Here is a 27,696-nt window from a genome sequence, read left to right as displayed (position 1 = left end):
AAAATGTGAGCTCTAAGTCTCTGAACTCTTGACTGCAGCTTTCCCCCATCTTTGCTCAGACTGTCCTTATCACACACCCTCCTCCCCACTCCCCTCCTGTCCCTCTTTAACCCATCTGACTGGTATTATGCAGTGGGCCCTCACCGTGCTGTGAACCTGAGGACCTCAGCTCTCCTTCAGGCTCTGCCCTCAGGCTGGTTCCCCAAGTGTTTACAATGCTAGAGCACATACAACATCTTTTAACACGCATGCATTTTCTGTTTGTGCCTTTAAATACGAAGCACGTGTGTGTTTTTGATCAGCGAGGCGAAAGAGGAACGTGTGTTTTAGATGCTGCAAATAACTAACGCGTTGATGCTGCTGAAGGGGCTCTGTGGTTTGATTTTTGAGCAATTATGTATTCAATCTAAAATTCAGGCGCCATGATCAGGAAACACATCCCCCAGAAATGCTTTTTTGTGGTGTGCGTAATATCTTTTGGCATCATCCTCTGTTGTGAGGAGGTTAGCGCCACATAAAAAAGAAAGGGATGAAAAGCACTTGTGTTTCATCCCTTTAAAACCATCTTCTGAGGGAAGCCATGAAGTGCTAAGTGAATTAGCAGGGCCTTTGTAGCATGTTTCGTGTTCATTGTAGAGCGGTTTCTCATTAAAGGGGAGTGTCTACAAATGCAGTGTATATATGTGAAGAGCAGCAGTGAAGTATTATCATAAAGAAGCTGCCTCGGGGCTCAAATGGCCCTCTCTGTTGTGAATCCCTGGCTCTATCATTGCAAGCCAAAGGGAAGGTACATATACGCATTGGTATAAGCATTAACACTGTGTGCACATGCAAATGCAAAACAGCCCTTTGGCAAACACATGCTCACAATCACTCTCATGCAAATCCTGTGAGTGACATGGGCTCTCCCTCCACTCGCCTGCAGCAGCAGCAGAACAGGAAGGCAGAGGTGTCTCTGCAGGCTAACCTTCCGCTCTGCTCTGTTTTCTCCCCCAGTTGTCACCCTTTAACTGCTCTCTCTCTCTCTCTCTCTCACTATCCAGACCACAAAGAGGGGGCAGACTGGAGGAAAGCGGTGCCCAGCTACACCCAGTCCAGCAGCACCATGGACTTCCGCACGTGGAGCTCTCTTCCCCGCGATGACAGCCTGGAGCCTCTGCCCCTTAACTGGGAGATGGCTTATACTGAGACCGGCATGGTCTACTTCATAGAGTGAGTGAAGGACACGACCCACAGGTCATGTGACCATTTAAGGCTGAAACAATTAGTCAGCTAATTAGTCAGGCTAATTGGTGAGCGTCAACTGAACTGTGGTTCCATCCTCCTCCAGTATGAGGCTTATCTCAGCTGTTTATGCTGTTGAACCATACTGCATTTTCAGAGAAGTATTTCTGTTTTTATATAGCATAGCCTTATTGATGGAAATGGGGTGGACAAAATAATAGAAACACCTTGCAGCACAAGGTACATCCTACAGAATGATCATTTAGTTCAATCAAGACCTCTCTAAAACTACCTAAACTTAAAATGAACATTATAACCTTCCTGAAGGTAGGATTAAATGCAGGACTGTTGCACTGGAGTGTGTTGGTGTGGTCAAACCCTGGCAGCCGGTTGCCGAAGACTATTAAAAACACATCAGTGAGCCACAGCAGTGCACTGGGTGGAAAGCTCAGTCATACTTTGAACGTGTCAGACCTAAACATACTAAATAATACATGTTCGTGCAAATAATGTTTTTTAATCTGCCGCTGGAAATAGTCCTCAAAAAATGGAAATGACTTCTGTTTGAGTAAAAGTATTGTAGGAAATTATTTAGCATTTTCTTGTATGAATTAAACAATATTTTTGTGAGCTGTTGATTTAGTGTCACTGGGTTTGGGGTTTTGAAGAAAATATAGAATAACAGAAGCTGAAACAGTAAAAGGAGGCTGCATGTAAATATGATATATCTTGATTAGGTGTCCCACAGTCTGTATGCTGGATGATCACAGTTGAAATTTGGGGCAGCTGACGACTTGAGTGTTGTTACTTGTTGTTAATTAGGCCGTCTTACAACTGCAGCGAGGTGTGTTGCAAGATGTGATGTTAAAAATGAAAGTGTTGTGTGTATATTTGATGTCACACAGCATTGTATTTACCGCTGTCTCCTTTATGCATAATGAAACACAGATAAATGTTTCTGTCAGCATCTAATCAGCCCAGCAGTGGGGTTAGGTTTGATCCTGGATGTGTAATGATGGGTTTGCGATCCACAATGCGCATCATGTCTCATCACTGAATGATTTAAAAAATGGCACTTCAAAAACACCATGTTCAAATACAAGAGAAAGAAAGAGTGAACTGGATAAGATGTACAAATACTGATACTCTCATGATTACAGACTTGACAGACAGGAGTTTAAATGATTTGAGGCGCCGCGCTTAAAGGGATAGTTTGGGGTTTGGAGAGACAGGAGTATTGGCACAGAAGCTGAGCAATGTATGGCAGTAGATGGGGGCAGCAGCAAATTGTATTTAGGGCACCTATAAGAATGCCTAGAAACAGTTCATATCAGTTTGTGTAACTTATATTTAGAATATTGTCACTGCTTCATCTTCCCATCAGACATCCCTTTCTGGCTGGGGACTGAAGCTGTTATATCTTTACCTCACTGCTGGTCTCCCGCTGCCTCGCTTGGTCAGTTTATGCGTGCTATTATTTAACTTTGGTGTTTTAACATGTTAGTTTTGGTCCGAACTAAACAGCATAACACGAACGAATTGACCAATCGAGACAGCAGTAGTGCAGCAACTGCTTTCGTCAAAGGAGTCTGGTGGCTTTGAAGAGGGCTTCAGGTCCCCGTCGGATTATTGATTTTTTTCTCGTGGGCCTTTTTTAAGGTAGCTAAATACGTTTTGCTGCTGCCCCCGTCCACAGCAGTGCATTGCTTAGCCTCAGCGCCGGCACTCCTGTCCGCTTGTCCAAACACAGGCGTGCCAACCGCAATCTACTGCAGATAATACACTGACGATGGATAAGTACCTCACACAACCCCACTTCAAAAACCCGGAGCTAACCCTTTAAATAAAGCTCAGAGCTTCAGGATGGCAGAAATGCTCAGATTTATTACCCAGTGACTCCCACAGTTGTTTACCTAACATAAAGACAAGCAGAGCTCTCTCGCTAAACCAATCAATACTTTGATTTTAGAACAATCGAGTAAACAGACCTCTCTCAGAGGCATTTATGTGTATGTGCATACGTGCACGTGTGTGTGTGAGTGCAAGCCAGTGTGTTATTATTCATATTTGGCTCCAAGCCTCTTGTCTCTGAAGATATCAGAAGACCATTGTGATTTTCCTCCTGATTACACACCCCAGTTGTTTAACACATTTGAGGGTAAACAAGTTTGTCGTGTTTCACATTCAGAGGGGTTTTCTCTCCCCTCTGAAACAGCCACCTAACCATGAACATGGTAAAGTGACAGCTGAACGTAAACCGATGGATTAGATGTTTGCTGATGAATGCAGTAACCCTGATGCACGAGGGCACGCTGCACGGCGGAGCGAGGTTGTCGTTTGTCCTTTTGTTGGCTACTTGTGCCTCAGCAGCGGTTTCTCTGCTGGCACAGGTCGTTATTGTTGATACTCACAGGCTGCTGTTTGTGCTCCGCAGCCACAACACCAAGACGACCACGTGGTTGGACCCCCGCTTGGCAAAGAAGGCGAAGCCCCCTGAGAAGTGTGAGGACGGAGGTACTGCACTACGCAGCTGGTCTACTCAAGCATGCAGATATTCCATTAATTATAGCTCCATTTACATAAGGGCATACCTCTATTGTATATGCCCACATTACATGATCCATCACTGCACATGACTTCACACATTTAATTAAATAACCAACCAGGGTAAAATATGACTGTGTAACTTCTCTTTGAAATGACATGTCACCTAAGAGTAACCTGAGGCATCGCGGTCAAGTGGCCTAATTTTTCGGAAATCTAGAGCTGGGGTATACTTTAAGTAATTCCAGACGTGCCTTTGTATCCCCAGGATGCTAATGTGGGCTTAAGTGCAAGCAGAGACAGAGAGCAGCCACGGCTGAAAGAGTGGGACCCTTCCAGCTGGGTTTTAATGGATTTTTACAGGCGGACAGAAAGCTAGTTGGTGTGCTGCTTCTGAAAAGCAACTCCAAAGCTCTGTCGTCCGTGAAGAGCTCTTTTCTCTCTCTCTGTCCCTCTTTTATTCTCTCCCTCTGCCTGATATGTTCATCAGGGCGTGACGTACATCAGCCATCCCAGCCGGCCTGCTTGTTGAAACCACAGAAATGTTCACTGAATTATTGTAGCCTATTTTCATGGCTACTCTCTTATGCTAAACATCCCAGTCGGGGGGAAAAAATACACTGGTAACTACTGCTGTACCTCACCACCATGCTGAATGAGTTACAGCTCCCAGATGATTGTCTACTAAATATTGCGCCCGCTCTTCCGCTTCGTTCTCCCGTTCCGTTATCTTCATGTGCGCTCGCTATTTGCATCCTTCCACGACACAATGACACTATTTTCCTTTTGCAGAATTACCTTACGGCTGGGAGGAAATTGATGACCCGCAGTATGGCACATACTATGTTGAGTAAGTTTTATCGATTTCTTGATACGTGCAGTTTCCGAGCGCTCCAGCTGCCAACATCAGCGCAAACTGTTTTATCACGCTTGTACCTCGCAGATGCATGTAACACAAACACATTTCACCAGAGGGATCAGAGCACAAGTGCATATTACACTGCTTAGTGTACATTAGCAGTGAACCGGCATAAATCAATACTGTCTAAAAATAAACAAATGGATGTAGCACACGGCTCATTTTATTCATCTCGTGTGAGGAGAACTGTTGAGGATTCTGATCAGGATTTTTGTATTGTTTATCAGTGGGTGGCAAAATGAACCTCTGCGGGTTGCATTGTAGTGACCTGTATGTGAACACGACGCTGATTGTTCTCTTGCAGCGTTCTGCCAGTGTTTGTGTACTAAGCATGTGTATCAAGTAGAACATGAGTCTGTATATACGTCTCCGCATATTGTTTGCAAATTTGTCCATGCAAAATGTGTTTTTTGTGCTCACCACCCCGGCAGGAAATCAGTGAAACACGGCCATCGTAGCAGCAGTAGAGAGAAGTGGGGAGATTTTCAGCAAGAATACATGGAGGGAGGAGAGTGGGGGCTGGAAGGCGAGGTAGCAATCTGTTGTGATGAAAAGAAAATGGGAACGCTGGCGTTGTTTTATTGCTCAGACTGCAGAAGGATCCCTCCTAGGAAGAAGTGACATGAGAGAGAAACTCGTGCTGTTTGGACAAGGAGAGTCAATGGCATATAGATGGAGCCTGTAGCTGCCAGTGTTTTAGCTTGAAATGAGCTCACTATGAAACAATGGCCGTGGTTTTATGCCAGGGGGACAACAGGCTGTTTACCTTGTTGCAGAGGAACAGGATGTTGCTGGCAGTCGGGAGCTTCATTTCCTACAATATTAAACTGCTAAAAGCCGTAGTAGTTTCCCCACATAAAGGGGAGGCAAGCCAGCCTTTACTGTATGTATGCTGTGTTTATGAATTTATTTATAATGGCGCCACTATAGCATCCCTCTATTAGAAAATCATGGTTCCTTTATAGGGAAGGTGCATACATAATTAATTGCAGAAAAATGGTGCAGTAAGCTCAATAAGTCAAAAGTGTGTGTGTGTGTGTGTGTGTGTGCGTGCGCACGTGCACACGTACATGCGTATACATACACACAGTGAGAAGTCTCTTAAATCTGAGCCTCTTTGTGTTGCAGCCACATCAACCAGAAAACCCAGTTTGAGAACCCAGTCCTGGAGGCAAAGAAGAAGCTGAGCCAGGAGACGGCTGCGATCCAGCAAGCCGCCGCAGCACCTTCCCAAGGTAACAGCAGCGCTGCAGATCCTGTTTGGATTGTTCCAGCATGTCATAACTGCAGATAAATCGAGTAAAGGAAACATGGAATGAGATTCTGCAACTTGCAGCTGCCACATTGCTGCTCGAACACAGTGACCTTTGAAAACATCATGAGGCGCTGCACCTTTTCTCGTGGGTTTTAAAGTCTCTCTCGGGTTTATAAGACATGCTAGTACATGTGTGGCTATAATTACTTCCACGGGCTTTGTGACTAAACAGAGCACCACAAGAAATTCCACTCGGACTGACGTCATCTAAAACGATGAATCTGTCTGTGTGCTCGTTCTTTCCTTTTCATGATCTCATTAATTGATCTAGTACTTCTATTATGTGTGATATTCAGGAGCAACAGGAGTATTTTGGCTCTATACGAGTCGTGTAAGGTTTTCTCTGAACCTGTTCTATTTCTGTGCTCACTGTAAATCACTCTGGACATGAGCATCGGCTAATTGTCTAAAATATAATTGTAGTTTAATTACTTTGGCTTATGCTCTGTGCAGAGGGCGACCCTTTCCCCTCAGTCACTGTGACGTGATGAATATTGTTTTCTGGGAATAGAAAGCGGACGTCGTTTTCATGCAAGGTCAGCTGAACGTGTCAACCTTCTCGTTGCCTCAAACAATAATAGATTGTCAGAATTAGCGTTTTTCCCCCTAGTTTGCTCATATAATGCAGGTTTTTGTCAGCGCTGCAGTAATGGTCTGTTCTTTAGGTTGACAAGCCATTTTTCTCCTGCAATAAACATTATGAATTAAGCATGTTTTCATTACAATGGCTGTATAATAGATTACAGTGCCGCAGCAGTGGAGATAGACAGGCTTGTAGCGCTGGCAGGGTTTCAGGGAGTGAGAGAGGGAACGCAGGGGAGGAGGCCGGCTTTTAGCGGTGCATGTGGCAACAGCTGGTGGAACAGCACGTCAGAGAGGCCAAGCATAATCAGTCGTTTCTCTGCTCAGGTGTGGGGGGACAGAGGAAACCGCCATCTCGCCCCCTGATTGCCGATTACACAACCGAGTGAGCTGTCAGACGGCTGCTATGACGAAACCAAAGCATCATCAAACGGTTACACCTCAGGCTAGAATTCAGATTTTCACAGTTTTCTAAGATATGAGTTTCCCAAGAAGTTTTTTTATCATGATAATTACAACTATTAAAGCAAAAATACACTATATGAATACAGTGTGTGCAGATATTCAGGAAATAAACCAACACACGCATGTTGTGGAATAATTCAATGAATTATTAAATCTAGCTCATTTTGATCAAATGGTATTTGATCATTCTTATTTTCACTGCTTTACTTGACAAATCATTTTTATTGCATCATAGTATTTTTATTGCAAAATGCCCACTTTTGTCATTTTTATTTCATGGTGTTTATTTAACTATTGCATTGTAGTCAGCAGCTAAACCTGCAGAGGAGACAGTACTGTGGTTTTTGTCAGTTAGCCAACATACCAGGCTTAATTGTGCCGACACGTGTTCAGGTCTGCTTTGCTCTGATAGGTACAGAGAGTACATTGTATGCTTGGGACTTTCCCTTTTTGTCAACTCTTGGCCTTGCGGTGACGATTGTTTTTAGATTCTGCACTCCTTGTTGCTCCGTTGATGTAGTAAGAAAGATGTCTTCCCAATTATGTCGTATAATGTCATTGAGATTTACAGCGCAATTGAGTCACACATGAGAAATCAAAAAGCGTGGCTTTCTGATGCGGTGGAGCCGACGGATTCGTCCGCCTCTGGCTTTCAAACTCTACCCACAAACACTGGCACAGAGACCTTCCTTGGACTCTCCCACACGAGTGCAGTCTCGCACACGCCACACTCATTTCCTCCCTCCGCTTCATTCTCACTCCATTACATCTGTCTGTTTCTTCACACACAAACGTGCGGTGAAACGGTTATTTCAGCACTCAGTCTGTGGACGAAGGAAAAACATTCCATGTTGAGTTTATCAAGCAATTTGAATGTGATTATGTAAATGAGCTTCGCTTGATCCATGCGACAGCGTGGACATCTGGAGTCCGCAGCGACTGTGATAAGTTACACTCACTCACACCCGTTCTTGTCTGCAGTGGATGTTTCTGGCTGCTGAACCGTTTGATAGTATGAGAGTGTCTGCATTTAAATTCCTCACGCACAGCTCCAAAAGTTGCAGTTTTTAAAACTGAGGGAAATGAGAGGGAAAATGTGCAGTTGTTACTTTCCAGACAAACTAGAAAGCTGCTGTTGTGATTTTGAAGAGCAGATATGGAAATACTGGAAGTCGCTGTTCAATCAGCGTGTGCATCAGAAAGAGATAAAGAGGCAGATTGCGGCTTTAGATTTACGTACACAGAGCAGCTATTTTCAGGTGAGGCACACACATACATTGATGCAGTCTCCTAAAATCCAATTTTAGCTGCAGATCTCAAAAGGCGCATAGAAATGGGAAGTGTAAATTTAACCACAGGGAGCTTCTACTCTTACTTTTCCTTACCTTAAAGAATAAGGTTGCTGCTTTTCTATAATTCTGTCAGCAAAAGCCATTAACAAGTATTGTCTGTGTAGCCCAAGCCTAATATCACTTATTCCTGTGGGGCATAGACCTCAGTTGTTGTCCAGAAACCATTAAAAACACATGAGTAAGCCACACCATTGCACTGAGTGACTTGTTCCTTCATTACGATGCACACAGACAATGTTTTGAGTCAATCCCACATTCATATACGGGTGGCATAAATAGTCATTAGTGCGACAATTGTGGCTGAAAAGAGTCCCTGGCGAATGCACTATTCACCCCTGTTTGAGCAAGTTTTGCTACTAAGTCTTAAATAAATGAAGCTATGACCCTTTTTGGCCCTTTGCACATATTTCCATCTTCAGTAGGAGTGAATGGGCTTTGGAGGACAGACTAAAGCATTCTTGGTTTTGGTCTTTTTATGGAATTTGTAGTCAAAAAGAAAACACAGAATAACGCCACCTTTGCCCTTTAACTGTTGTTGATGAATATTTTAGGCCACCTCTAGTTATTTTTACCAGAAATTATTGTTTGAAATCTACTGAATTAATGCTAATTTAATATTTTATCAGTGCTTAAAGTTTGCCAGCGCTCACCTGTACACAGAACCAGCATTTTTACCTGTAACTATTTGGTGTATCGTGGCTTTTTCTTGCACACCAGCACTTCTCACAGGCTGCCGGGCCTCTTTACTGCCCTCTGCATATCAGGTTCTGCTGGAGATTCATAATGGCTCTAAATAAACAGCATTACCAGGGGGCGCTACATGACGCTCACCTGCTCCCGTTCTCGCCTGCCTGCTTTTCTCTGTCGGTGCTTGAGGTGCTTCGTTTGTGTGACACACTCAAAGTCAAGAGAAGACAAAGTTTGGGGATGTTGAGGAGCTAAGGGCATGGTGGCTTCAGTGCACCACGCACTAAAGCTGGTGCACAGAGGCAATTATTTTTTACTCTTGTATGTTCTGAACAACAGCAGTATCTCCTCACATCTTTTATTCCCACAGATATGATAATTAATACTTAGCAGAAGTAGTAAGTAAGTATGTTTGATGCTTATTTTTCTTTTGGCTTGTTTTGGTGCAGTTCGTTCACCTTCAGATAAAAAGAAACTGGTAGCCTGTTTAAAGTGATGGCAGACCGTTTTCTAAACATACAGTGATACTTCTGGCTTCCCAGAGACAGACGGCCGCATCACATTCTCTCGATGTACTGCACAGGAGCAGGAATGTGCATCGTTTGTCAGCGGCTGGCTTCAGTTTTACTGTTTTTGAGCTGAAGCTGTAGCCCGGTCCAGAGACCATCAGGCAGCAAGGGAAAAATGGTGTGTCCATGATCTAAAGTGCTGATACCACAGTAATGCCAGATAGGGGAGCTGCTCAGTTTAATGCAGTGTGACCCTGACAGTTGGTTATCTAGTGTATTGCGTATGCCACAGCCGAGCTGCAGGTCCATATTGATGTTGCCACTGACCTTAAGTTGTTCCTTACTCAAGTTATAAAAAGTCCACACTGACAAACCCATTTTTTCTGAGCCGCTGACTGCAGTATGGAGGGGATAACAGATGACATTGTGCTAAATTGGACACTGTCAGAGGTGTTCTGTCAGTGTTCTGCTCTATAGCTTTGTAATAGGAGCAAGCACATTAAAGTTAGCAAGTGAATTAGCATCCAAAGCTAACATTTTATATCATTTCATCTGTCTGTTTGTGCTCCTTTCTCAGCAAGGTTGTACAAAAAGGTCTCTGTTGATGGGTTTATCTAGTTTTAGGCATGTACATCATGCCTGTTAATTAGAAATGACTAATTACTATGTTGATCCTCAGCACATAATGCGTATAATTGAGGTTCAATGTAGACATGGATGGATTTTACCGTCTTTCAAGAGGGATATGAATTTATTAATCGGCGCTGCTGCGTTTGATGCCGAGGTCTGTTTGGAGATTTGCACTTGTGTTTCATAAAGCTTGTCATTCACTCAGGCTTTCTCTCTACGCCTCTCTCTCCACCCGCTTTTTTACACACCTATGCTCACATGCACTCTTTGTTTGCAGGTAAGGGAGCTGCGTCTGGCTTCACTGCAGACCCCAGCCAGCTGAAGGGTGAGATGTACCACACAGCGCTGAAGAAGAGCTCCCAGGGATTTGGATTCACCATCATCGGAGGCGACCGCACAGACGAGTTTCTGCAGGTGAAAAACGTGCTCAGCGACGGCCCCGCTGCCCACGACAACAAGATGGCCTCTGGTGAGCAAAAACCTCTGCACGTGCACACACATCTCCGCCACAGAAGTGGACAAGGTAGAGAGGTTATTCCTGTTCAGATACTAAAATCTCCTTCAGCTGGCTGGAAGATCTATGAGTTTATAGCCGCTAATTTCTGCAATATTACAGAATATTATATTGCAGCCGACTTCTACCAAGTGTGCTAAAACAACGCACCTGGAGGTATTAATTTTACCTCCATAGTGTTCACTTAACCTAACACTGTCCCTTGAGTTCAACAAGGCAATAACAACAACTCTAGCTCCGTCAAGGGAATGGTTTTATAGCAGACAGTCTGATTATGGTGGGTGTGAAGCCATCTAGCATCTTTGTTTTTTTTACTTTCTGATTGTGCTGTTGCCTTGCGGCCGTCTACATAAACCAACAGCTGTGAGCTCTGTGCATGTGTGAGTGCGTGATGGGTACAGTGCGACAGAAACCTACACCCGTCCCCCCTCCGAGTAGTTGTATCAGAGAGCGTTTGGGTCTGTTCAGCACTGGAGCGAGCGAAGGCGGGACAGGGATAAAGTAAGAATGAATGGTAGGCTATAGATAAAGGAGAAGGAAGAGGTGCAGCTGCCAAAATGAAAATGAGAGAGCAGTGAAGAGGAAAGGGACATTTTAGAGGAAGGATCTATGTGACAAAGGAAGGAATGAGTGCTTTCCAAAGAAATATAGAGAAGTGATGTCTGAATTCTAGAAGTGAAACGTCCCCTGTCTCCTTCTTTTCTCTGTGTTTTAGGTGATGTGATTGTTGAGATCAACGGGATGTCTGTGCTGGGGAAAACCCATCCAGAGGTGGTGCAGATGTTCCAATCCATTCCCATCAACCAGTATGTGGACATGGTTCTCTGCCGGGGCTACCCGCTTCCTCCGGATGTGGATCTAGACAGCGACGACCCTCTCCCACCTCCTCCTCCCCCGCCGGCCACCCAGCCCCAGCAGGCCCTGCACGGGGGCGAGGTGGTGACGGCCGTGCCCCTCATCAACGGACAGCCGCTGCTCGTGAAAGGCGACGTCCTCCACGGCTCCTCTCAGGAGCTCCACTATGTCACGACGGATGCCAGCGGTCGGCCCGTCGTGGCGGCCGTGCCCAACGGGAGGCAGGGGGAGCGGGGCGAAGTGGCGACCGCGATGCTGCAGCCGGAGCTGGTGAGCGTGCTGCTGGTCAAGGGGCCGGGGGGATTCGGGTTCGCCATTGCTGACTGCCCGCTGGGCCAGAAGGTGAAGATGATCCTGGATGCCCAGTGGTGCCGTGGCCTGCAGAAAGGAGACGTCATCAAGGAGATCAACCGGCAAAATGTCCAAACGCTGAGCCACGCCCAAGTGGTGGACATTCTCAAAGACCTGCCAGTTGGCAGCGAGGTCAACGTGCTCGTGCTGCGAGGAGGTGAGAGACTGAAAGAACAACTCATCTCTGGATTTTGTCTGGCCGACTCACCGCCTGTCAGTCTGTCTGTGTAGCTTTTCATCTGGCCGGCTGAGTGGCTGCGTATCCATGTTATTCTATCCTTTATTCTCGTGCTTTGATGCCGTCTCCTGTGTGACGTAATTTGCTGTTGCTGTCAATACAATTTCAACAGTGCCCATGGGAGGTGAGGTCAGCGTGCTGATACTGACAGGAGGTGAGGTGCTGTTGTGGCTGGTTGGGGGGCATCGACTGACCACACACTGTTGTTCTGTAGAAGCCTGGGTGATGCCACTGTGTCTTCGGTCTGTGTAAGGTCACCACAATAGAGGCTGCTGCCTTTTTTAGCCGAACAGATCCACCCGCACCTCAGTAGCTGTTGCATACAGACTCGAGCCGCCATCACATGTTGCTCCTTTACAAACTGTGCATCTGGAGCATTTCTCAAACACCCCTCCTGTGTGTCTCCACTCAACCCGCCTCTGTTTGTGATGACTCCCGTTGAGGCATAATGCAGCCTGTTACAAGTCTGAGAGCAGGAATTACATAAGTGTGGGGATGTGCTTGATTCCAAGGGAGAGAGAGAGGAGGGTATGCACCCTTCAAATGTCTCCTACATCATCTCCAGCCGCCCCAGGGATTCACTGCATAAGTCGATGAACCCCGGATTGGCTTTGATCATCAGCAGAGCGCAGGCGATTTCTGCATGCCTCTACATCCATGGCCCCTTAAAGAGCCATGGCTAAATGTCTATAGAGGGAAGGTCCCCAGGGGCCTCCTCCCCATAGCTGCTCCCCAACCCTCCTCTCTCCTCTCCCAAACACCCACACTGCTCACCCTCGCTGCTGCGCCACCATCACCATGTGCTGCTCCACTGACGCACTGCATGACCCCACAGTCAAAGCAGAACTGGGCTCAGCCTCACCCAGACTGCCCAACTGCCCAACTGAAGAGCTAATGCCAGCTTTAACCCTCATTAGACACAATGGCCGATGGCTTGGAATAGGATCCTGTGTGTGTGTGGTGGGGGGGATTATTCACGTTGTTGGTGACATAAATGAGTTTGCACAGCGACATTGTGGGGACTCTCCTTCCTTGTGGGGACAAAATGCAAGTCCCCATAATATAAATCATTCAATTTTAGGGTGAAGGCTTGGGTTAAGGTTAGGGTGAGGATTAGGATTAGGTTACGGCCAGGGTCTCCAAGAAATTAATGTAATTCTATGTATTGTTTATGTCTATGTATTGTCCCTGTTGCCCCCAAAAGTGATGGAAACACGTATGTGTGTGTTTGTGTGTATTACTCACATTGTGGGGACTGGCCTTCCACAAAACACAAGTCCCCGTAATGTAAATCATTAAATTTTACAGTGAACACTGGAGTTATGGTTAGGTATGTAGCAGTTATGGTTAGGGTAAGTCTTCAGGAAATTAATTAAGTCTTTGTAAAGTCCCCAAAAGGGGTGTGTGTGTGTGTGTGTATTACTAACATTGTGGGGACATAATTCTGTTTACACAGTCAAATTATGAGGGTCCCCATAATGTAAATCATTTGATTTTAGGGTGTAGACTTGGGTTAAGGTTAGGGTTAGGATTAGGATAAGGGTTAGGCAAGTAGTGGCTATGGTCTATGTAATATCCCAAAAAAATTATAGGGGTATTATGTGTGTGTGTGTGTGTGTGTGAGAGAGAGAGAGAGAGAGAGAGAGAGAATGGTGGCGGCCCGCACCAAACCGAAAAGCAGAGTTCAGAGAAAGGATGGAAGGAAAACAGTGCTGCGTTTCAGGTGTGTGCACGGCGCACTTCTTTCATCCCTTTGATGCCTCTAACGTCGGACTGGGAATTCGGCAGCGAAGCGGAAAAATGCGGCTGTGTCTCCCCTTTTACATCAGGCTCCATTAACCCCTCATCAGGGCGAGTGTTGGTCCGGCCCCACATGGCTGCGGGCTCCAGAGGAGTGTTTGTTAATCCAGTTTATGCAGGGAGTTCAGTGGAGGGGAGGAGGGGGCTGTAAGAGATGATCTGTAGGGAACAATCTGAGCGCTGGAGATGCAACGTGTGGGTGTGCTGTAAAACGAACAGAGAGAGGGAAGAGAATTATCGGTCATTGAATTATATGCATGAATCTCTAATGCCTTCACCCGCTTCCATAGCTCTGCAGTGGGCTTCCATGTAGTCAGCACTCCAGCACATGTACTACCTTTATATTCCCTATGTATCTTTCATCGCACATGGATGTATATTCCCTAATGGAGCATTCTTTAGTGAGTACACCTCTTGAGTTTAGAGCAGCTCACTGGTTTATTTTTATGCTCGCTGCTGCTGTGTCTCAGTCAGAGAGGCAGTGCCATCTGGTGGACGCTTGTACAGTGATTTTTGTGTTGTTCCAGTTCATATCTGCATTTCTTCCCACATTCCTGTTGTCTCTGTATGTCTCTCCATAGGTCAAACATCCCCTGTGAAGAGTCTAAAGCCTGTGAGTAAAAACATATCTTTTGCTCTTTCCTCACTATCGTTGCCCCATGGGAACCTATCCCGCAATTTAATTTCAAAGCTTTTTGTCCTTCATCTTAACCAGTAAGCCTGTGTTGCATCGAATTAAATGATAGCAATAAATTTGAATATTGATTATGTTTCTGGGCGCCTCCTTTTGTTTGCTCTGAAAAACGGTCTTAATTACTTCCTTTCAGTATTCATATTCTTAGGGCTGTTGTCAGGGGATTGCAACGGTAATGAAGCATGGATGAGCCTCTTCAGATATGGTGGTATTATTAATACAACAGTTTTAGATAAGGAAGTTGCCCTTTCTGCCTGAATAGGTCTGTCACAACCACGGGTAAATCTTTGGTTTCTCCCGTGGATGCTATATTACATTCAAATCCCTCCGCTGCTTAGCCTTCAAAATAGTCGGAGGGATGTAAAGTAAAAACAGTCCAAGAGAGCCAGTGAGGTGACCTTTATTGCTTTAGGTCATCTGTCACCATTAGATGCTCAGCCACTTGTCTGGGATAATGAGCTGCTTAGATTATCACTAAAATATGTCCTTCATAGCTGAATACCGAAGGATATGTGATTGATTGAAAATCTGAGATTGGAACTGTAGTTATATTGCAAATAATGACGCTCAGAGCAGTAGGTGGTGTTGATTGTGCATATATTTCCTCTCAGAGACAGGAAATGACGGCCAGTACAGAGACTTTGGACGGCACAGACTCAGCCCCCCAGGCCCTGCCTTACCACTCCAACACGAGCACCCTGCGCTCCGCCGACTCCCCCAAACGAGACGCCACAGAGATGTACCTGAAGTCCAAAGCCCTGCTGGAGAGCAGACGTAAGTCTACACCCACGCGCCATCACTTCTTCTCAGAACTTTGCAATTCAATCTTATGTCCTGTTCAACTTGAAACCTTGACCCCCCCCCCCCAGCTCAATACTGATAGAGTGTTACTCATCTGCAGAGCCTCACACCAAAGACATTGATGTTTTTCTAAAGAGAGACATTGAAACGGGCTTTGGCTTCCGCGTTCTGGGGGGAGAAGGTCCACAACAGCCAGTAAGTATATATAGCAAGCATATTTTAATCTCTATTATGTAAAGATGATTCTATTAAGAAGGCGGTTGATGTGGAAATCTTAATTTTTATTAGTCTTTCCATGTCTTCAATGGCCAGTTCTCCAGTGTGCTAACCCTCTATCAGAACGTCTTTCCCCAGGTGTACATTGGGGCCATTGTGCCGAACGGAGCTGCAGAGAAGGATGGCCGTCTGAGGGCGGGAGATGAGCTCATTGGCATCGATGGTGTGATGGTGAAAGGTCGTTCGCACAAGCAGGTGCTGGATCTGATGACCAACGCCGCCCGTAATGGTCAAGTAATGTTGACCGTACGCAGGAAGGTCATCTACAGAGGTGAGTAACAACCAGAACAACGCCTGACACAATGTGGATGTTTGTGGCACTGCTGTATTGCTAAATGGGCGGTATGTTCGGCTGTCTCCTGATATAGTAACAGTGAGTGTCTAGATCATGAAAGCTTGTTCGAAACACCCAGTGTCTCATCGGGCTTTCCTGAGAAAAATCCTCTCACACACAGGAAGTGATGCAACTTGTATCTTGACAGAAGCAACAGCAGTTTGATGGTTATAAACAGACCAATATAACCAAAGGAAAGTGTACAACAGGGAGTAGAGGCCTTGCACAGAGCGTCAGCATCCACATTCTGGAGACGATGCTGCTGCCCTGTGACTTTGTTTCTAAGACTCACTCACAAGACACCGCCTCATTACTTTTGTTTGCATATTTCTCGTACACGAACCCACAGAAACTCCACCCACACAAACAAAGTCGCGCCAGCCATCAGCATCCGTATCCTTTCGTTTTCAGATGCGACAGAGGAAGAGGCTCAGGAAATGGCTCCAGTGCTGGTGAACGGCTCTCCCAAGCTACCTCGCCTACCGATGCCCAGCGCTCTGGACCACGAGTCTTTCGACATCACGCTCCACCGTAAAGACACTGAAGGCTTCGGCTTTGTCATCCTCACCTCCAAGAGTAAACCGCCGTATGGAGGTTAGAGTTTTGTCAACGTTTTTTTTTTTCTCTAATTTATATCAGAACACCTGATTGATCCAGATTTTCATGAAATCATTAAGAAAATGCAGCAGTGTACACACATCAAAGACTGTAAGAGAAAGACTTATTGATCACTGGTTTTCTGGCATCATGGCAGGAATTAATATAGATTTTAGTTAAACAGGAACACAGCAGTATTGCTGGTCTACCATTATGTTGGCTTATATAAGATATATGTCAAGGTTTTCATAATAGTCACTCCGTGGGGGTCTCAATGTCTCATTTCTCCTCACATCTGCCGTTTCAGTTATTCCGCACAAAATTGGCCGAATCATTGAAGGCAGTCCCACCGACCGCTGTGGCCTCCTGCACGTCGGAGATCGTATCTCAGCGGTCAACGGGCGCTCCATCATTGAGCTCTCGCACAATGACATTGTTCAGCTTATCAAGGATGCCGGCAGTGTTGTCACGCTCACTGTGGTTCCAGAGGACGGTGGGTGTCTTTGTGTGTCCACGTCTGCATTAAGTATTGTAGTATGTTGCTATTGTGATGATTTTTTCTGCCAGGAAATCAAAGCAATCAACCATGTATGCAATAAGAACATATGAATGTTTTAGTATCAGTAGTTAAAGAGAATTAAATGCTGATTTTTTTTTATGTTAAAGCGTGTACGAAACATGGGATTCTGTATACTGTATGGGCATTTTAACACTCATCGCTGTAATATCCAAATGTATTTTAGAATACAAGGGCCCTCCATCTGGAGCCAGTTCAGCTAAAGCGAGTCCAGCTCTCCAGCACAGAGCCATGGGGCAAAGGTCAGCGCTGCAGGATGAACGGTAAGGATCTGCTCTCACACAAAAGAAAAGCATGAAAGCAAAGTCAGAGCCTTCAGCCAGAAGGGGAAAATGGCCTTTGAAACTGTCCAAACATCTTGTGCATACTGGTAGAGTTTAGCTCTAACTACACTCTGACTGCACCGACCCAGTGCACAGCTGTCCCAGGGTCAGTACCCTATAGAAGTTAATTAAGGTTTCGGAACGTCTGGAACAAATGCCTTAAAAGTACAAGTCACCAAAACATTTCTAAAACTTGCTACATTAGGCAATACTGAGAGAATTACTGCGCTGCCTTTTTTATGCTTTTTTTTCTATCTGGCCAACTCCTTCACTGTTGGCGCTCTGACTTACTGCTTCCACCCCCACTTCTGGCCTGAGGAGAGTGAACACTGAAGCAGAGAGGAAATGCAACAAGAAACTCCTCTGAAATTGAAAATTAAATGACATTATAGCACGGTTATGGCGCTATTAATACAATGATGTTGCTACCTGCCCTGACACATGCTCTCCTGAAACAAAAAACTAATAGAAACATGATATAAAGCGTGTGTGTGTGTGTGTGTGTGTGCTCTCAACAGAGAGAATAATAATAATAGTGTGTAAGATAATAATGTGTACAGTATAGAGCATATGCAGCTTTCAAATTTAAATATCCAAGTGTGAAAAAGCTTCCCTCCTCGCATTTAATATCTAGCATGAAATTAGGTTGGAAGTTTTCCATTATGGCTTTCTGGGTTTGTGGCCTGCAGCGTGCTGTTTAGAGCATGTTTTACTGGAGAAATACATCTGTTGTTTGTTTTAGTTATAACCTGGACGTGGAGGAGAAAAGGGAGGGAGTCAACTGGTCCGACCACAAAACTCTTTCGCTTAGTGAGCAGGGAACGCTGTGTGTGACAGGACCCAACCAGGTAAGAATAATCCTCTTATTCCTTCCACTGTGTGTTAGCAGCTGTCTGAATCTGCTCAAGGCTTTTACATAATGCACATACGTTTTTATTCAAATATCACGTATGAATACATATAATGTACTGCATATGTGTTGTCTTTGTGTGTCTCTATGTGAGTGTATTAATGAGTGTCATCTTCGCGCTGTGTAGGGGTGTCTGACAGTGGAGTTAGAGAGGGGTCCCAGAGGCTTTGGCTTTAGTCTGCGAGGGGGAACAGAGTACAACATGGGCCTGTACATCCTGAGACTGGCTGAGGATGGACCTGCTCAGCTGGACGGAAGAATCCATGTGAGTGACTCCTTTTATTATAACTTTTTTTTTTCTTGGTCTACCTTTGAAATGGTTCCTCAAGGCCTGTGGGATGGGGTGTGAACAAGGGTGTTCTGTCTTGGGGAAGAACAATATCAAAACATGCTTTTCTGTTTGTGTACAACATGCTGCTGCATTTTCTTCAACAAAGTACTGATTTTAAAAAAGGTCTGTCATTGCTGGAATGACGTGAACGAGACTATAGTTCGAGATACTCTGAGGGACATTAAAGATGTGCTTGTTGATACTTACATTTTTTTTAATCTGGTTAGAAAATGTTGACAATGATAACTTTGACCTTTGGAAAGTCTGTGTTGGCGCTGTGGCCAGATGATGCTGACTAAAAATGTGTAAAGGAATAGCAGTGGCTCTTAGGCTGAGGCTGCATTAGTAGTTACATCCCACAACACTCAGGGTTGGATGGCAATGCTAATTTTGTTATTCTTAGCATCATAGCAGTTTGCCTTCAGGGTGGTGCTAAAAGAAAGGTCATGGGGTCATTAATATCTAAGGTCATCATCCCAAAGGGTTAATAAATGTGCTCGGTGTATTACACTGAAATTGGTATATCAGATTATGACATATCTTGTATGTGCAGCTGAGCTAAAGGAAAGCACTTGGAATTTTTAAAAAAATTAAATTGTGGTGGAGCTACAAGAAAGGTCAGAGGTCACCAAAACCAATAGGATTTATTCTGTGTGGATAATATCCACACTGTTCAGATTCTCATTCATCCAGGTCTTTGTACTGCTAAGTGCGTGAAAGGATAACTGGACTTACTTGAGGTTCTAAAACAAATTTTGTCTCTCGTTCAAGGGGTTTCTTCAGTTCTAGCTAACTTTGGTGGAGAGACAAAGATATTTATCCTCATGCAGGATCGTTCACACCTTGGGAGTCGTTGAGGTCACAGGAACGACTCGCATTTTGGCCGGTTGGGTTAACGACTCACATAACACCCATTCAGACCCCGACTCTGGTGACCCTAACGACTCACTTGTTGGTTAGGTGGGTCAACAACTCGCATGTGACCTCGACGACTCCCAAGGTGTGAACGATGCTGCAAGAAGATAAATGCCTGGAACTCCCCACCAGCAATTAGCAGTAATGTTGAGATGTCTCAAGCTGAAAGTTTTGGATGGACGAAGACGGACCAAGTCACCGACAGGCAGACATCGCCATCCGCAGGGCATTCAGCCAACAAGAAATATCTGATGCTTGATTAAATAGAAGTCAATGCAGTCTTGGGAAGCTCATTTAGCTGCACTCAATATCGTTAGATACAGTTTGGTGTGCTATTATATACACCATTACACTGCTGAAATCTAATTCTGCACATTTACTAGTTTATGAAGGGGAGAGGTAATTCAGAAAAAATATAATTTCTGTTGCAGCATGCTCAATGCACCAGAGATTAAGCGAATGAATTGTGTTTCAATAACTGCCAGTTACACTGTTGCACTGCAGATGCTTTCAGCTACAATGTGTTTGCAGTTGTTTTGTTTTCATTTAGCAAAGTAATCGAAGCTCAGTCTCTACACAGCAAATACAAAGAGTTGGAAGATGGTCTCGAAGTCTCTTTCAGCCTCAGATTTGATGTGTGTCGGATGTGTTTCTTACCTGCTGTGCATCCTTGACTGTCTATCCGTCCATGCATGTCAACAAGCCTCAGTCTGTCTTTAGTGTCCTTAATTATGACACTGACCATTTCCAGGAAGGTCATACTGTAGCTGACCCTGTGCTTTTTCTGTCTATGGAAAAGGTTCAGCAAAATTAGGCTTTCCCCACGGGGATTAAGTTATCACATTATTATTATTATGATCAGGATGAGAGGGAAGGTGGTGCAGTGAGGGAACAGAATTGAAGCTCCTAGCAAGAATCAGTCTTCGGCTTGCCAGCCTGTGGTCTCTGGGCATGACTTTGCCTATCCAAGGGTGGAAAGGAATGTCAACACTGATTAGATCCCAACAAACTGACATGTTTACATGCTTTATCCTGAGTTATTTTGTCATCTCCAATAATAGATGCTACCTCCAGGGTATTACAAGACAGGCGCGTGTGTGTGGCATGAAATTCAGATTCTTTAATTATGCGCATCTGTATGTTTGAGTGAAAGTGTGTATGCATGCACAGCGACGTGAGCTAAGCTTTGAAAGGTGTGTCTCTGTTTCATAATTGCATTTTCTGTATTGCTGACAGGTTGGAGATGAGATAGTGGAGATTAACGGGGAGGCGGCACGCGGCATTTCCCATACTCGGGCTATTGAACTGATCCAGGCTGGAGGAAATAAGGTGGTACTGCTGCTGAGACCAGGGGCAGGCCTGGCTCAAGACGGCAGTAAGTACTGTGCGCACACAATTCATTCAACCTTGGTACAATGTGAAGGATTTGGGAACTTTCATTGTTAGCTAAATTACATTTACAAATTGAACAATCTGTGATTGTCAATAAACAGATTTAGAAATGACATTTACAACCCTGACTCCAAAAACGTTGGGGCCCTGTGCAAAACGTAAGTAAAAGAGAATGCGATCATTTGCTAATCCTGTTTGACATATACTCAATTGAAAACAGCACAAAGACAATATATTTAATGTTTCACCTCATCAACTTCATTGATTTTTGCAAATATCTGCTTGTTCTGAATTTGATGCAACAACATGTTTCAATCAAGTTGGGATGGGAGAGACTAAAGACTGGGAAAGTTGTGGAACGCTCCAAAAACACCTGTTTGGTGAACAGGTGAACAGGTTGATTGGTAACAGGTGATAGTATCATGATTTTGTAAATGATTGCATTCTGTTCTTATTCTTATTGTTTTACACAGAGTTTCACACAACTCTTTTAAGAAAATGTTTGAGCAATACACTTATATAGAGTTAGACGAAAAGATTGATATACTAGCACTATTAGCTTAGCTTAGCATAAAGACTGGAAGCAGTAGGAAACAGCGAACCTGGCTATGTCTCAAGGTATCCAAATCAACCAACGAGCTCCTCTAAAGTTGAAGATGTCATGTCGTCTTTCACAGGGGTTATGTGCCTGACAGTTTCTTGGCTCGGAACAGTGACTTCCTGGGGTCTGGTTGGTTGTCTTTCAACGAGGCTCCGAGACATCACTGCGCCACCAAGAAAAAGTCAGGCACATAACTGCCGTAATACCACAACTTGTAATTTTTACACTTTGTTTTCTGTACAAATTAACAGGATACAACCTGTTATTATTTAGCTTTATAGGTGCTGGTAGGCAGATTTTGCGAGCTGTTTTCTCCTGTTTCCTGTCTAAATGCTAAGCTAAGCTAGCCATTTCTTGGCTGTAGCTTCATATTCACACAGAAATATGAGAGTGGTATCAATCTTCTCATCTCACTCTAAGCGTCTAAGCCTATTTCACAAAATGTTTAACAGCATGTCAATTACTATCAAGTTTTAACCGTCACGTTTGATAAATGTTTACTTACAACTGGATTCGCTTTATTTCCTCAAAGTCTTTACTGGTTAACAAGGAGGGGACGCTGAGTGGTTCAATACACACTGAATCCACAGATCGCCCTGATGTCTAGCTAACGATAATGATCCGTTTGTTAATTGATGGAGCCTATTTCGGAAAGCCGGCCCATATTGATTTGAATGTACTTTCTTTATTGAGTTTTTTATGTATTCATTTAATCTAACCATCTTCTTCCTTTTGGCTCTTCCTCTCTTGCCCCTGATGCAGGTAGTACAGCTTCTTCTACTGTGTGCTACTACACTGAGCACCAACACTAACATCTTCACTGCTTTTAGTGGCCTCTTCTCTTTTACCTTGGTAATTTTGGCCTTTCTCACTTACCTTCCCTCTGCTAATCTCTCAGTATGACAGTATGATTTGATATTTTTTCTTGCTTCTTTCTCTAAATGTCTTTGTTTTGCGTGGAACATCTAATATCCGTGTGTCCATACTGTGCCTCCGTGTAAACTGTGTGCTTCTCTTGCAGGTCAACATGATCAAAAACGCATTTCACCCACAAGCTATTCCAGAGAGGTGTTTTTCTCTGACACATCACCCCTGTCCTCTCCATATCCCACTGGGGCTTCCATCTTCGTTTCCTCTCCCTTCTCCAGCAAACTCAAACACTCCCGCAGCTGGAGCACCACATCCCCACAAGGCCTCAAGCCCCGCAGCAGGGGTTTAAGCTCAGTGGAGGAGATTGGTGAGTGGGTGGACAAGGAAGTAGAACGGCTCTCTCCCGCCTCCCTTGAGCATATGAACTTCTACAAGAGGACCAGGCCCACAAAGGACTCCAGAGAGCTAAGCAGCCCAAAGAAAACAGGGGAGACATTTCCTAAAGCCAAAGAGCAACATAACACTCCCAAAAAGACTGAGAGTCAGGCGCAGGAAGAAACACTGAGCAAGGGCAGGACACCTCAGACACAGACAACAACACGACCCACAAGCCCCAGGAAGTGTCCTCAAGCTGGACAGCAAGTGACCTCGACCCTGCAGCGCTCAGAGCATCAGCAAGGCCCCCAGAGGAGATTAAAAGACTCTTCCAGCAGAGAAAGCTTGGATCAGGAAAAGAAAAATGGCAAAGCGGGGAATCTTGAGATGAGGCGATGCACACAAGGGAGGGAGACGGAAGGGAGAGGAGAAAGGAGCAGGCCCGACCGCGAGCAGGAAAGTTTTAAAAGAAGGGCGGCGGCAGAGTCTCGCCACCACAGGACATCTTCACAGAGAGAGAGCGAGAAAGACTCAAGGCAGAGAGACGCTCATGGGAAATCTGCGGACGACAGGAATGCGAGCAACGAGGCTATCAACAGAAGAGAATCGCTGCTGTCTTTTAAAGATAAATGGAGTCGAAAGGGTTCTGTGGTTTCGCCAAGAGAGGCAAAAGGACGGGAAGACACCTTTTCTTACTCCAAAGACGTCAGTAGTAAGGAAGGCGGTGTGGCCTCTGTGAACAGTGTTCCAGGGACCCCGCAGAGCCCCAAGGGACCTCTTAGCCCCGGCCCTTGGAAAGTGCCCAGCTCAGCCAAAATCCTCTCCCAGGCAGAGGTCCTCCGTGAGCCTTTGTGATAGAATATTGAATTGCCCAGACTTGAGTTGTGCCATGGAATATTTAAGAGTGCCCTCAGTGGATTGTGTTTTTTTCTGAGTTCTTCCATAAAACAGAGAAGTGCAACATGGTGCCGCTTTTATAACCTTCGGACCATGTCCAGATTCGTCGTTTGACGAGGTCTTTTTTGGGAGTCCTGTGACATCAGACGTGGCGTGTAGCAACTCCCCTCTGCCTTGTCCGCTGCTTCGGCATCTTTGATGTGGGACTTGGGCATGTGCAGCATGCTCGGGGCCTTGCCAGACGAGACATTCTGAAATGTGAATATGTGCCAATCCTGGGAGCCTCCTGTGGAACATCGACTACCAACAGCGCTTCGCCCATTACAATGCAATGACCCATATGCAAAGAAAAGGAGAAAGGCTCTCGCCTGTAGTGTACACCACATGTGACTGTCATCTCGGGTTTAATTTTGCTCTCGGTCTCATTGTGGGACATTCTGACTCGTCTTTTTCTTCAAAGTTTGCTCAACTGCATGCAGTCGGTCCTTCTGTTTGTTTTACTGCATGTGTTCTGCACATCACTGAGGATGATCCTGTTTCTTGTTTATAATTCTCATTCTGAACACCAGGCCGATTTCTAATACAACCCAGCAAGCATTCACTTTACCGGGGACTCTAGACTGTTCTTATGGTTATAGACACGGCTCCTTCATACAGACAGCATCATTAAAAAGACCAGAAACTTGTGGTTTGAGAACTTGTTTACCATGTGTATGATAAACCAAGCTGTGTGTAATTTATTGAGATAATACATTGATATGTGTATATGTAGCTGTACCAAGCCATTCCACATTTTGATATAGACTTCAAAGATTCGTCCCATGTTATTTGAGCTTTCACCATTCTTCCGATGTACTTCAGTGGTAGGAATTACCATGGATCTTGTAGTTCATGAAATGTATAGGTAGCGTGCAAACCGCTGTACCAAATGTTTGCAATCGCTCAAAACGTGTCTCATTGTGAAATATGATATATATATATTTGAATGTGTCATGTTTTGCAGATTCTAACTTTCAAATATCTATTGAATTCCATTGCACTGCATCTGCCCTTGTAGCATAACAGAATGACCATAAGTTGTATTTAATTCGTGATGTTGACTTGCTACTAATGCATTAACATTTTATTGTAATAATTATTATTATTTTATAAAGCTGTTTCTTTTTTTTTCTAAAAGACTCACCGTTTAAGGCCAAAATGGCAATTTATATAATACTGTGCAAGGTCTGAGTCATGCCCCTGATGGTTTTACCTTTGCCTATTGAAAGAAGAAAAATGAGGGTTTTAAATGTATTTTGTCAATCCTGCAGTGTGATTATGTGCCCGGGTAGCTTGAAGGATAATGGAGCTTAGGGAGCGATGTGGTGGTTTAGTGAGATATTGAGCATGCTGGTGATGTAAGACAGGTATACAGAGACCCCACCTTCCTCCATATTTTTAAGGGAAGCTGAGCTGATGGATGTCAGATAAACAATCGGATGCAGGAGTCAAAAATGAGGATAAAGTCTAATTTCACTGTTACTTTACTACATTTTTGAAGCTTCTGCTGAAAAATCGAGAGAAAAGGAAATACACTCAACATACAGTACCTAGCTATAGCTAATGAGATTAAGACATAATCAGATGAGCTCAGGGAACGCAGTATAGTAGCAAACGTGTGATTAAGTCAGTATCAGGGACAGTGAAATGGTGGTTAAGGTCTGTGAATGACTGTGACAAGAGCTTGTGATTGTATAAGGGAGTTTTCAGGTTAAAGATAACTAGATCGTGCGCTTTGAGCCAATCAGTGGTAGGTTTTTGTGCAATAGTTTGGTCGGTTGAGTGAGTCAACCCGACCCTGAGTGTCAGGTACAGGCGGTTCAGTCTGGTGAATCAGATAAGGCCCTTTTGTTCGTCCCCTGCACTGTCGTACTCCTTTACGCTTTTATTTTGACCGTTTCGTGTCTCATCTCTGTATCATACTGTGGCCTTGCATCGCTTCATTAGACAAACAATCCTTGTGGTATCTTCTACATTCTGTAGGAACAGTAGTTGTAAATGTTTGTACATTGTACAGCACCTTTATAAATACTTGCTGAGTGCTCTTTCTGGGGGAAAAAATAGAGGTATATTAAATCGCTCCATTATTTTTTTATGTAAAAAAAAGAGAAAATATTTAAAAATGGATTGAAAAGGATAGACTATGACCTTGACATGGTGTTCCGTTCATGCACTGAAAAATAAAGTTTTACTGAAAACACCCTCTGGACCTTTTGTACTGGAAGTAAAATGCGCATGAATTATAAGAATTGAATTAAAACCGTGCTATTCTATGTATGATATCACATTGTGTCGCCAAAACAGTCAGAATCCACGGAATAATCATTCAGGTGCCATGTTTACATTCATTTGTTTCACACAATACTTCCTTTCATATGACAAAGCATCATAAGCCACTGTTACTATGGCAGATTTCCAGTTGTCATGGTAGCCGACTGTTTTTCTCGACGGCTCGAAGGGAGCTTGACTGCACAAAGTAGATGATTTTTCAATTATAAGAGAAAGCTCAGAAGCATCTTATGTATGTGTATGCGTCGTGTCCATTAAATATCCATATTTCAGAAGACGGGATGAATCATGGGGCCATACTTGGAATGAGAACACAAATTAAATTCGCTCGGAGCCCAGATGAAACTATCAGACCGGCTTCAAATCCCCGAAGAAATTCCAGCCGCATGAGTGATAGAAGGATTATATAAGATATAAATCTGGTGAAGTACCCCACTGTATATTTTACTTACAGCTGAGACACATGAAGGAATCACACGTACTGAATTAGAAATGACTCAAGACAGGTGTAACTGTGAAAGATTAATTAAAAGCTGTTTGTCAAAGGCTCTGCAGCACATATTTGCTCTCTTGTGCGGGATTTAAACATTTGTAAGTCAAAATTGGATTATCTGCAGGGAGCTTCGAATCAAGACTCATCCAAGTTTACTTTGAAATTCTGAACATTTGCAGAGCTCTTGTCGGGGGAACAGACCAAAGATTAATTTTCTAAACTTCCTAACATTTGCTTCAGGAATGTTTTGATGTGCGTGCATCTCGCGCAGCTCTTTATCAAATCAAATTCATGCAGGTAGAGATTCACACCTGAGAGACGTGTGACGCCACCACACTGACCAGCTCCTGCAGGGCAGTTAAGGGCGTCGAAACAGTTGTTTTGAACGCTTTATTGATGGGAACGACTGCTAAGACTCTGCACCTTCATTATGTTAGCGACTTTGCTCTGGTTTGGATGAGACCTGCTCACTCATTCAGAGCTTGATACAGTCTTGGAAGAGCTGCCTTAATGGCGACAGAACGACTGGTAATTGCACATGGTGGGATAATTGACTAAATTGCTTAGAAATGGCTGGAATATTACAAATGTTCTATTTCAGCCACAGGCATGAAATGATGTGCAGAACTGGATTGTACCGACAATTTCATCGCGGAAGTAAGTGTTCTGCGAAGAGCTATTGTCTTTGACCTTCTTTTTTAACTTGCACTATAATTTATTTTCAGGAAATGTCACACTCCCGGTGGTTTTAGAAATACGTACTAGGAAGAAGATCTGACTTTTAAGATTCTCTTGTCCAAACATGTTTTGATTGCTTTTTCTGTCATAAAACAGTCACATTCTGCAGAATGAATGTGGAACAAAAGCTCAGACGTGGGTCATGTTTTATGAGAAAGATAAAAAGCAATCTTTGTCTTTGCATCAATGCAAAGTTACGAAGAAGGTTATAAGCAGTTGCTGATATCTATAGCTTAGACTTATGGAAAGTTAGAGATGT

General features: G+C 44.2%; 1 protein-coding gene across 1 annotated transcript in view; it reads left to right on the top strand.

The window, feature by feature from the left end:
- The window catches only part of LOC121616852 (membrane-associated guanylate kinase, WW and PDZ domain-containing protein 3), a 123,290-nt gene extending 97,178 nt beyond the window's left edge, over positions 1 to 26,112 (top strand). The window contains exons 5-21 of the mRNA XM_041951683.1: positions 1,044 to 1,212; positions 3,659 to 3,738; positions 4,561 to 4,618; positions 5,816 to 5,922; positions 10,505 to 10,696; positions 11,457 to 12,104; positions 14,567 to 14,598; positions 15,291 to 15,453; positions 15,581 to 15,675; positions 15,820 to 16,027; positions 16,502 to 16,684; positions 16,995 to 17,180; positions 17,431 to 17,527; positions 18,330 to 18,435; positions 18,625 to 18,762; positions 20,980 to 21,118; positions 22,758 to 26,112. Of these exons, the coding sequence (XP_041807617.1) occupies positions 1,044 to 1,212; positions 3,659 to 3,738; positions 4,561 to 4,618; positions 5,816 to 5,922; positions 10,505 to 10,696; positions 11,457 to 12,104; positions 14,567 to 14,598; positions 15,291 to 15,453; positions 15,581 to 15,675; positions 15,820 to 16,027; positions 16,502 to 16,684; positions 16,995 to 17,180; positions 17,431 to 17,527; positions 18,330 to 18,435; positions 18,625 to 18,762; positions 20,980 to 21,118; positions 22,758 to 23,836 (3,680 nt within the window). The 3' untranslated portion in view covers positions 23,837 to 26,112. The remainder of the gene's footprint in view (positions 1 to 1,043; positions 1,213 to 3,658; positions 3,739 to 4,560; positions 4,619 to 5,815; positions 5,923 to 10,504; positions 10,697 to 11,456; positions 12,105 to 14,566; positions 14,599 to 15,290; positions 15,454 to 15,580; positions 15,676 to 15,819; positions 16,028 to 16,501; positions 16,685 to 16,994; positions 17,181 to 17,430; positions 17,528 to 18,329; positions 18,436 to 18,624; positions 18,763 to 20,979; positions 21,119 to 22,757) is intronic.
- Positions 26,113 to 27,696: the final 1,584 nt, after the last annotated feature.

The sequence above is a fragment of the Chelmon rostratus genome, chromosome 2 (genome assembly GCF_017976325.1).
Source record: "Chelmon rostratus isolate fCheRos1 chromosome 2, fCheRos1.pri, whole genome shotgun sequence".
NCBI lineage: Eukaryota > Metazoa > Chordata > Actinopteri > Chaetodontiformes > Chaetodontidae > Chelmon > Chelmon rostratus.
The sequence above is the reverse complement of the archived record's forward strand: the minus strand, read 5'-3'. Positions and strand labels throughout refer to the sequence as shown.